The 9,124-nt window shown below is 52.6% G+C and overlaps 3 protein-coding genes across 3 annotated transcripts in view; 1 reads left to right on the forward strand and 2 right to left on the reverse strand.

The window, feature by feature from the left end:
* The window catches only part of BBA_05245 (cell division control protein), a gene marked incomplete at both ends in the record, with an annotated part of 3,371 nt that extends 1,983 nt beyond the window's left edge, over positions 1 to 1,388 (forward strand). Inside the window, 3 exons of the mRNA XM_008600342.1 lie at positions 272 to 302; positions 520 to 711; positions 1,207 to 1,388. Of these exons, the coding sequence (XP_008598564.1) occupies positions 272 to 302; positions 520 to 711; positions 1,207 to 1,388 (405 nt within the window). The remainder of the gene's footprint in view (positions 1 to 271; positions 303 to 519; positions 712 to 1,206) is intronic.
* Positions 1,389 to 2,125: 737 nt separating this feature from the next.
* Positions 2,126 to 2,455, reverse strand: BBA_05246 (uncharacterized protein; the record flags this gene model as incomplete). The annotated part of the gene is made up of 1 exon (XM_008600343.1): positions 2,126 to 2,455. The coding sequence occupies one exon, from the start codon at positions 2,453 to 2,455 to the stop codon at positions 2,126 to 2,128; it is 330 nt and encodes a 109-aa protein (XP_008598565.1).
* A 763-nt stretch (positions 2,456 to 3,218) lies between these two features.
* On the reverse strand, positions 3,219 to 5,609 carry BBA_05247 (uncharacterized protein; the record flags this gene model as incomplete). Its single annotated transcript, XM_008600344.1, has 1 exon — positions 3,219 to 5,609. One exon carries the CDS (start codon positions 5,607 to 5,609, stop codon positions 3,219 to 3,221), a length of 2,391 nt encoding a protein of 796 aa, XP_008598566.1.
* Between the last annotated feature and the right edge of the window lie 3,515 nt (positions 5,610 to 9,124).

Below are 9,124 nucleotides of genomic sequence, written 5' to 3' on the forward strand. Positions count from 1 at the left end.
GGGTGACGGGTCTGATATGGGTGCAGTTTACCAGACGAGGATGAAAAAGCTTTAGCTTGTTGACTTTTGCACATGTCAAGATGATTGACTTTTTGACCTACACGAACAAGGGCTGTATTATTTTTACTTTTGGTTTGGACGCCTTTCTTTTTCCTAATTGTCGTTTTCCCTCTCGGATGGGGCACAATGTGCTCATTTTGCATTGCATAAAAGGGTTGGATTTGAAGTGTTTCTTTTTTTTTGGGGGGAGTACGGGAAAATTTGCGAATAGGTATGGAGGGAAAGCAAGAAGAACAAAAAGGGTAAGAAAACAGAAGCCGCAAAGGGATATACGGGAGGAGCACAAGAAACACTACTCATAACATAATATAGTTGCAGAGAATAGGATGCACTTGGAAAGAGACATAGTCTCCCCCCTCCTTTTTTTCTTGTCGAATCTTGAATGGCAGGACTTTAGGCTCAGCACACAGGCTTAGACGAAGCATTATTTCCTTTTTCTTTTCTTGAACATGGTTATAGTTTATTCTTTTGCCAACAACGGACGGGTGACGTGTCGCCGCTGCGTGGCGCTACGGCCTCACGGATATTTCCCCACGTGTGTGCTCTTTGTTCTCAAGTTTGCGTTTGTTCTGAAGAATTATGAGTGTTGTCTCGCCCACGTGGCGCTCAAGTTATTGTTCGCAACGTTGTTGGGTACGGGCAAACCAAAAAGTAAACATAAAAGACGGTGTCAATCTGGGAGCGCCTTCGATCGGTAGACCGGCAACGGGAAAGACGGTTCCTTTTCCGAGACTTTTGTTTTCTTCATGTTTTGCTTCTACGATTCAGCCGTGGTGAATCCAGCTATCCCGTACTATTATCTTCTTTCGACGACTACGTCTAAACCAACAGGTTTTCCCTCTGAAGCCGCTTGGTCGAGTCTCGAGACCACGTAGTATCCAGAATTCCCACTCGAGACAAACATTTACTGGCACTGGTGGGCGGCATTGTCTGGCTCGGGACTGTCAACAGCGGTGAATAGTTGACTACGCTGGAAGCTGGCTAACAAGTCGAGTCCAATTTCTTTTTCGTTCTAGTCTGGGTGTCTCTGTCATGAGCTGGGCTATAAGTGAGGGGACCATCTGGTGAATCATCTGCCAGGCATCGATTGACTGACTGCGCTGGGATCATGTTCCGATTTCCTAGCTCAGCTGAGCTTCAAAATAGCAAAGGCCGTGCTGGTGGAACATGTGATGCTGAGACTGAAAGACGCAGAAACAGGCCACACAAAGGCGCAGCAGCAAAAGCTTGCAAACAAGGGAAACCAAGTGGCAACGTCATGGGAATCAAACTACCTTTATGCATACATGCTTAATGTCAACCAGCCCCAAAATCGGCCTCTCCAGTAGCGCCGCGCTTCCCCGCCAAACCTGAGACTGAAAAAAGGGCTGAGCGGCCTCGGCTACCTGGCAACATCGCGGCCCACAACCAGGCCGATGGGAGGCGATCCGTCTGCGAGAATGACCGTGCGAGGGGCGTCTGCCCAGTAATGAACAAGCTTTTAGCTCTTCCAGAAGGAGTGAAACGCTCGCTGTTTTCAATTCCGGATGACACCCATAGAGTTGAATTAGATGAAAAACGGGTGTCTGCTTTGGTGAATTTGTTTTGCTTGTTCGTTGATTGGCGTCATGTGAGGCTTTCTCTTGATGCAGCGCAATGCCCATATCTATGTAGGAGACCAATTCACAAACAACAAGTCCCACATCATGCGCGCTGGTTCCTGGCTCCCGAGTAACCAACTACTGAGCGTTGCCCAAGAGGGATGGTCCGAAACTCTCTTCGCGCGCCCACACTAGTTGGGGCGCAGCCTCCGATCATGAGGCTGATGGAGCCGTAGGATAAAAAAAGAACAATACGCTTAAAGGGCCGAAGCAGCTGAGCTGCATGAGAAAGCACGTCTTTTTTTTTCTCTTTTCGACCAATGAGGCCCCCGAAAACGGGAAAGAAGTAGGTTGGGTATCATTGCCTTTGCGGGCCGCAAACCAGCGTCGCGCTCTTTCTGCTTCGTGCTCTTTTTGCTTCGTGCTCTTTTTGCGTCGTGCCCTTTTTGCGTCGTTGCTCTCTTTGCGTCGTTGCTCCTTTTGCTTCATCGCCCGCCCGGCCGTCTTCCCAGGCCGATGCGTTCGTCGCGTGCCCTCTTGGCCGCCGACGGGCTCGCACCCTGCATGCTACTACTGCCCTCCGCCGTCAGGGCCCTCGAAGACGCTCCTCCTCCAGTGGTGGTGGTAGTGTTGCCAGCGCCAACTGCTGCGGCGGCAGCCTGCGCACGCGCCCGAGCACGCGCCTCTGCTGCCTGCGCCTCAGCCTCTGCCCGGGCTTGCTGCGCGGCGAGCAAGGCCTCACCAGCGCGACGGTCTTCGTAGGCGGCAACGTCCTCGGCAGTAATGGCGAGTGTGGTGGGAGGTCGGCGAAGCATTCTTTCTTTTCTTTTCTTTTTCTTCTTTTGCCTTGGCCGTATTTTCTTTGTTCAGGAGGAGCGTAAATAGGTGGGTTATTTTCTTTGCGGGCGGTGTTGCTTGAAGAACAAGCAGCTTTCTTGGTCCTATTTTTTTCTTGCCCCGTGTGTCCTTGTTCCCTGACTGATGAGGGGGGGCTATAACTTTGTAAAAAGCCTGCTCGCTCTATTGGGTAGGTAAAAAAACGTGCGTGTGGGAAAGAATGTTTCGTATAATTTCATTTAAAGAACTTGGCGCCGAGATTTGCATAAAGGTTTGAAAGGGATTAAAAAAAAAAAAGGATCAAGTTGACGTCGTTGTTTGCTGTGTGATTGATGGTGGAGTAAGTACCTTGTTATGGAAACAGCGACCGGCCGAGAGTGTGTGGAGTTTTGGGCCTGAGCACAGCACAGCAGCAAATGCCGTCACACTTGATCATGCACGATTATGCGGGTAAAAGAATTCGGAAATCATCAAATGAAAAAAGAGAGTTTTGTTGAGAAAATGACGGCCCTAAGCTAAATATCATGTTTGATTATCTGAAAAACGAAGAAAGATGCAGAGTAGTTTGTTGTTCTAGTAAAGAATGAATGAATGCAAGTGCGCTCGCTGCTAAGTTTCAACAAGACGTAAAATGACCAAATCGTAAAATCATGTATGCAAGTAATTAGTTATTTAAGAAAGGGCGGCTGGGGGGTATCAAATTCGAAAAAAAGAAACAAAAAAACAAATAGGTCTTTTCCATCATTCGTCTTCCTCGTTGATGTCGTCAAAGAGTGTCGGGTTCCTGGCAAGAAACTGGCCCAGATCCTGGCTCAAGTTACAGCTCATTCTCGGGCCGCCGCTCGCCGCGAAACTCGTATCTTGCTTCTTTTCCAAGTGCTCTTCCCTTTCTATTGACGATGGGAGGCCATAGGTATCAAAACCAAGCTCCATGCCCATGCCCATGTCCATCTCCATCATGACGGGAATGGGATCCGAAGCGTGCTCGTCGCGGGCCGCGGCCGAGGCCGAGGCGTTGCGCTCGGCCTGGCCAAAGGACCAGCTCTGCATCCTCACAAACGAGCAAGAGGAGGAGGACCGGTCCGGACTGGCCGGCATGGGCAGGTCCGCGTCCGACATGGTGGAGGCGCTCGAGGCGCTGCTGCGCGACGACTCGGACGACGGGCTGGCCTTGCGGGGACGGCCAGACCTGACGAGGGCGCCGTGCGACTCGAAGCCAAACTCGTCGAACCAGTCGCCCAGCTCGTCCGCCATGGCGTTGGCCTCGTCCTGCGCCATGCCCGAGACGAGGTCGTCGGTGCCGCACAGCGTCGAACAGTGGTACTTGAGCCAGTCCACCTCGTGCTGATTGGCGGCGTCTGGCTCCTCGCCGTCGTCGTCGTCGTCGTCGTCGTCGTCGCCGTTTTCCTTTGCCCTGAGGCTCTTGTGCTGAAACTCAATATGCCCGTGGCGGAACAGAGGGCTCGCCCTGGAGTAGGCGGTGCCGATGAGGTACAGCGAGTCGCGGGCGGCGGCGGCCTCGTGTTTGGCGCCGCCGGCGCGTTTCGACCTCGATGACGTCGTTGTCGTTTTGTTCATCATTAGACTGTTCCTGCGTCGTCGGCGCTCACCTTCGGTGGACGCGACGAGCATTTCCGGAATGGGGGCCAGCTGGGACGTGCGCGCGCGGGCCCCAAACCTGGCAGGGTTTTTGGGTGGAGGAGGGGGTGGCGGAGAGCCTTCTTCCATGGTGAGCGGCCGCCGCGCCTCAGCTGCATTTTCTGCCGAATCCACGCTATTATTATTATGGGCGCTCAGCTGGGTCGGCTCAGCTTCCGTAGTAGTTGCCAGTCCCAAATCGTGGCTCAGCTCTTCTTCAGCGTCAGTCTCGTCGCCGTCCTCGTCCTCGTCCTCGTCCTCGTCGTCGCCATCTGGCTCCGTAGAGATGCAAGAGTCCGTGCCCATCCAGGCCATGACCGAATGGGGAAGCATCTCCCGGTGGTACATTTGCGAGGCCGTCAGATTCCTGCCATGCGTCGCGCACAAGGAGAATTTGGACGACTCGCCAGAGTGCCGCTTTGCCGGCAGAGCCGACTGTCGTTTGGCGGCTGTGATGGAACTGTTGCGCCTGTGCGAGGGTTGGTCGTCGTCGTCGCCGCCGCCGCCCAGGTAGTCCGAGTAGACGGACGAGAGGCTGCTGGTGGCCGACACACGCTTGGATGCGCGGCTCGGCAGCAGGTCGCTGACGCTTTGCGACAGCGTCAGCCGCAGCTTGCGCGGCAGCAAGACGCTGCGCTTGCCCATCTTCTTTGTCGTAGGCGGACGCACGCTGTTGTGGCCCTTGGTCGAGGTGCTGTGTGATGACTGAAAGGAGCCTCTTCGGGTCGTAGACCTGTTGCTCTGCATGGAGCTTCTTCGCGCCGAGACGGGAAGAGGAGGGAGTCCCTGCTGCCGTCGGCGTCGCACCAAGCTGCCGCGACTCAGAACAAGCATGCTTGTTGGCTTGGCTTGTGCGACATGGGTGTTGTAGGTGACATTGGCCAGTGCTATGCCGACATCTGCAAAGGCTCGATCTGACTGCCGGATCAGGCCCTGAATGTTGTCGTCGGCTGCGTGGTGGTCCATGGGTTGTTGATCTTCTGCGACGGGCGGCAGCTCCCCGTCCGACTCATCGTCAAAGAGCCCGCGCGGAGGTCGTGGCGGCCGCTGGGGAGGGGGCGCAGAGAGTCTCTTGGGCAACTCTATGGAACTGCTTGAGCCGCTCAATGAGGTGTTTTTGGTAGAAATGGACGAAGTGCTCTTGCTAGTCCTGTGGCTTCCCCTTGAGCTCGAGGTGGTGCGATGTAGATCCAATGGGTTCGGCGGGCTCAGGAAAGCTCTGTAATTTGAATAGTCGGTAGAGTGGAAAAACATGGACAATCTCGTGGTGGCTTGACTCTTTTCCTTTGAGGTGTTCCATGATTTGGAGCGGCCGTGCTGCGGTGTGGCAGACGCTGGCGTTGGTGTTGGTGTTTCTGATGCCAGTGTATACTTGGTGCCGTCGCTTGTGAATTGGATGGGTGGCGTGTTGTTCTTGTTGTTGCTGGGATCGCTGGAGCGCGTCCGACGATGGGACAGACGCCCCCAGGCAAGGCCGAGTGACGAGCTGTCCATTGTTTTGTTGTATATGTCGATGTCGTTACTTGAGTTGATCAGTTGTCGTAGACCATGTCTTGTTTGAAATGGTTGTAAACCTCCAATGCCCCAAGCGCAAGGCCGTAGTTTTTTTTTTTTTGGCTGGTGGTGTGAGTCGAGCACACCGCTAACGTCTTATATGTTGGAGCTTCTTTTGACGCTAACTTGTAACAATAAAAAAGGTTGGACAGCGCACAGAGTCAACGGTGCTCAGATGTAAGTAAATGTGGGCAACGTCGTCAGACCCAGCACGGAGTAATAACAGGAAGAAAACCTGCTGAACTTGTGGTGGTGGTGGTGGTGGGGGGACAAGGGGATTGATATTGAAATTTGCCGAAGAGGAAAGGGGGGGGGGGGGGGTCAGCAGCGATGAGACGTGGCACAGAGGGCACGATGCACGAAGGTGAGAGGCTGGCTGGCTGGTTTTGAAAAAGGGTTTGTTCTTTTTCAGTGTTTTCCTCTTTTATCTGTATTTTGAGCGGGAATACCTATTTACCTCTCCGCACATAATTAGGGCGGGATGAGTAGGGGGTGGTGGCAAGGGCGCTCGCTATTATAACAGATTCTCAATCTTTTACCTATGCCATCCACAGTTGGAACACTGGGCAATCCCTCTCTTTGTCTGTGTCTACCAACCACTGCAACCAGTTACGCTTTTTGCTTGCTTGCCTGGGATGATGATGACGGGCTGGTTGTTATTAGCGCGACTCATGGGAGCCTCTTTCCATGCAGTAATAACTGCCAGTAATAAGTACCTACCTAGTTTGCTAGTGTAGTGCAACAAGAGGCAACTGGCTCCGGAGGGCCGCTATAATGTGGTCGCTCACGCGCTGTAGGACTCGACTAGGCGCCCACGGAGCCCATGCTCTTTCTCGGTATAGGGCCGGGGTGGCCTGTAAAAGGTGGCGTGAGCCAGGGAGTTGGGTTTGAGCGAATCCCCAGTCTGCCATGTCGCATCGACCCGGCCACCCTTCCAACCTTCTCACTCTCTTTGCTCTTATTATTACAAAAAGTTGCTCAAATTCTAACGAGGGTTGGGGCGGTGGATGAGCGCCACCATCATGCATATGCCCGGTGCGCTGAATATTCAATTCACAAGTCCCCTCCTTGCCTCCCAATGGCTCGGCTTGCCTGGCATTGAGTCCCATATGTACTTGTAGACTTGTAGTCAAAGTCTCGTTGCAATGCAGCTGGGGGGGAGGGGGAGAGATCGGCAGCCCATGCCCACTACAAGTTCGTCACGAGCTTGTTTTCCGTATTCTGCCATGTAATACTTACTTACTTGTTCTTTTCCTTTTCGAGGGAACGGGCCGGCGCTATCGTGGGTTGCAGCCTCCCAACTCCATCCCATCATGTCTTTTTTTTGCTACTTGGAGAACCCCCGCTCATTCAAAGGCAACTTGCAGCAGAGACAAAGCCAAAAAGTACGATGCTCCTTGTGCGCCCTCGGTACCAAGCCGTTCGTCCTTTGACAAACCGACCCAAGACAAAATCTCATCAAAAAGAAAAATGGGTGATTTTCCCGATTCTGCTTGCGCGCGCGAGACACGCAGGCCCCGCCGCCCGGTGAGTATTCTTGGCTGCGTGTTGACAGATAATACGATTGCTCAGCGCCTTGTTTTTTTTTAGGCGAATTCGCATTGAACCGATTTCGACAATAGCTTAGTGTTTGCCTGCGGCTAGAGAAGAAAAAAAACTGTACTAACCCTGATACGGGCTAAGCTGGTAAATATAGCTAGAAGAGTTGCAGTAAATTGTTTGACTCGACTCGAGCACATGTGAGACTGTGAGACCTCCGCCGCCCGCAAAGCCTTGGGACTATTTTCCCTGTCCTCTTCGACTTATTGTTGTGCGACCAAAGACAGCATGAAGCCGAGGATGCGGCGAACAGTGTTACAATTCTTGTCATTCTCTTCCACAAGCGCTTGCCCGTCGCATTGTATACAAAGTCTACAAAGGGCGCAAGAAGCGACGCTGACAGGATATCCGGGCTCTCCGGCACCATGAATGAGTTGACGAATGTCTCGACATGTCCATGCCTTGTGATTTGTCTTTGCTTTGCAGTCGGAGTGTGGTAGCATGGCAAGCCACGTACTTACTAACTTAGGTTCTGCCTGTAGTGACTTGATGTACCGTATCACTGTAGTTCCAAACCCGACCTTCCCAATCGAGTCGTTCATTACAACAACATGTAATAGCAGTCACCATGTTTTGCGAGACCAGACGCAACGTGGCCAATGCAAATCGCTCACTGCAAGGTCCCAAGATGATGCACGCCACGACTGCGATAGGTAACAGTCCCATGATTGTAGCAGTAAACCTTTGGCAGTAACGACTTGTCTGCGCGAGGCTACGTGACACCAATTTTCATTTTCATCAGGGTGAAGCCAAGCAAGCATCCGAGGATCAACCAGGCTCGAAAGTAATTGACCCTTCTTCTGGGGGGAGTCACTACAAGGATTTCACGACATACTCTTTGCCGGTCTCGTCCACCGAAAATCATCAGCCCGCGTCATCTTTTCTTTCGCTCTCCCACACATCCATCTCAGCGAGATAATCATCGCTGACACCCAACACCGACAGTCACACACCACCATATTAACTTGCCACTTGCTTGCAGGGATGTTGTCGCAAGCTGACTCAGGCTGGCTGGCAGCTGGAAAAATTACCAATTCGGTGTGGCAAGCGGTCAGCAAAAAAGTTCCAGCTGAGAGCCGACTTTTCCTTTGCTGCAAGTTGATTGGAAGCCTTGCAGCCGCGCTTTTTTTCTTTTTACCTTATGCCGTATGCCGTGGGGATGAATTTGCCGCAGCCATTTGAAGGACTGATTGGCTCGCCCACCTTGCATGCTGCGTGAGCACCCGGCTTCCAAACGTCTTCGACGGACGGCGGCGATCTAATTACCCATGAAATCTATGCGTCTTGCCGAAAAAAAAAAAAAAAAGGCTTTCAAAACTCCACCATTTTGCTTACTATGCTGGGCATATCCTGCCAGATCGCCGCGCAGCCATCCGTTGCGGAAAGCCTCATGGCTGACATATGGGGGCGAGTTGCTTTATAGCAATCATCAGCCGATCTAATATGCCTTGCGTGCTCACCATAAACGGAAGATTCTGAGATGGAGGTTTTAGGTTGCCGGTAAGCAACAGAAATCTTTTGACGACATCGACACCGAGCCACAATGACGCTGCAGTCGCCCGTAGCGGCCGAGCAAGACGTACAGGGCAACCTGGCCACATCCAAAGCCGACAAAATCCACATAACAGCCGTGCCAAACCCGGAAATCGCACTTAGCCCTTATCCTGGTTTGCCAGGGATTTGAAGGTGCAAGTTGAGCTCGTCTACGCCTAGTAGAGCAACCGTGGTTAGCTTAGACACAAGTCGGGGATTGCACAGCTCGCGTCGGATACCGTTGTTGTTCAAGATTCGGCATTGTCTCCCCAAATTCCGGGTCGCTTGCAGCCGTAAATAATCGCAAATTCTGTTTGCTTTTC

The sequence above is a fragment of the Beauveria bassiana genome, assembly GCF_000280675.1.
Source record: "Beauveria bassiana ARSEF 2860 unplaced genomic scaffold BBA_S00013, whole genome shotgun sequence".
In the NCBI taxonomy this organism is placed as follows: domain Eukaryota; kingdom Fungi; phylum Ascomycota; class Sordariomycetes; order Hypocreales; family Cordycipitaceae; genus Beauveria; species Beauveria bassiana.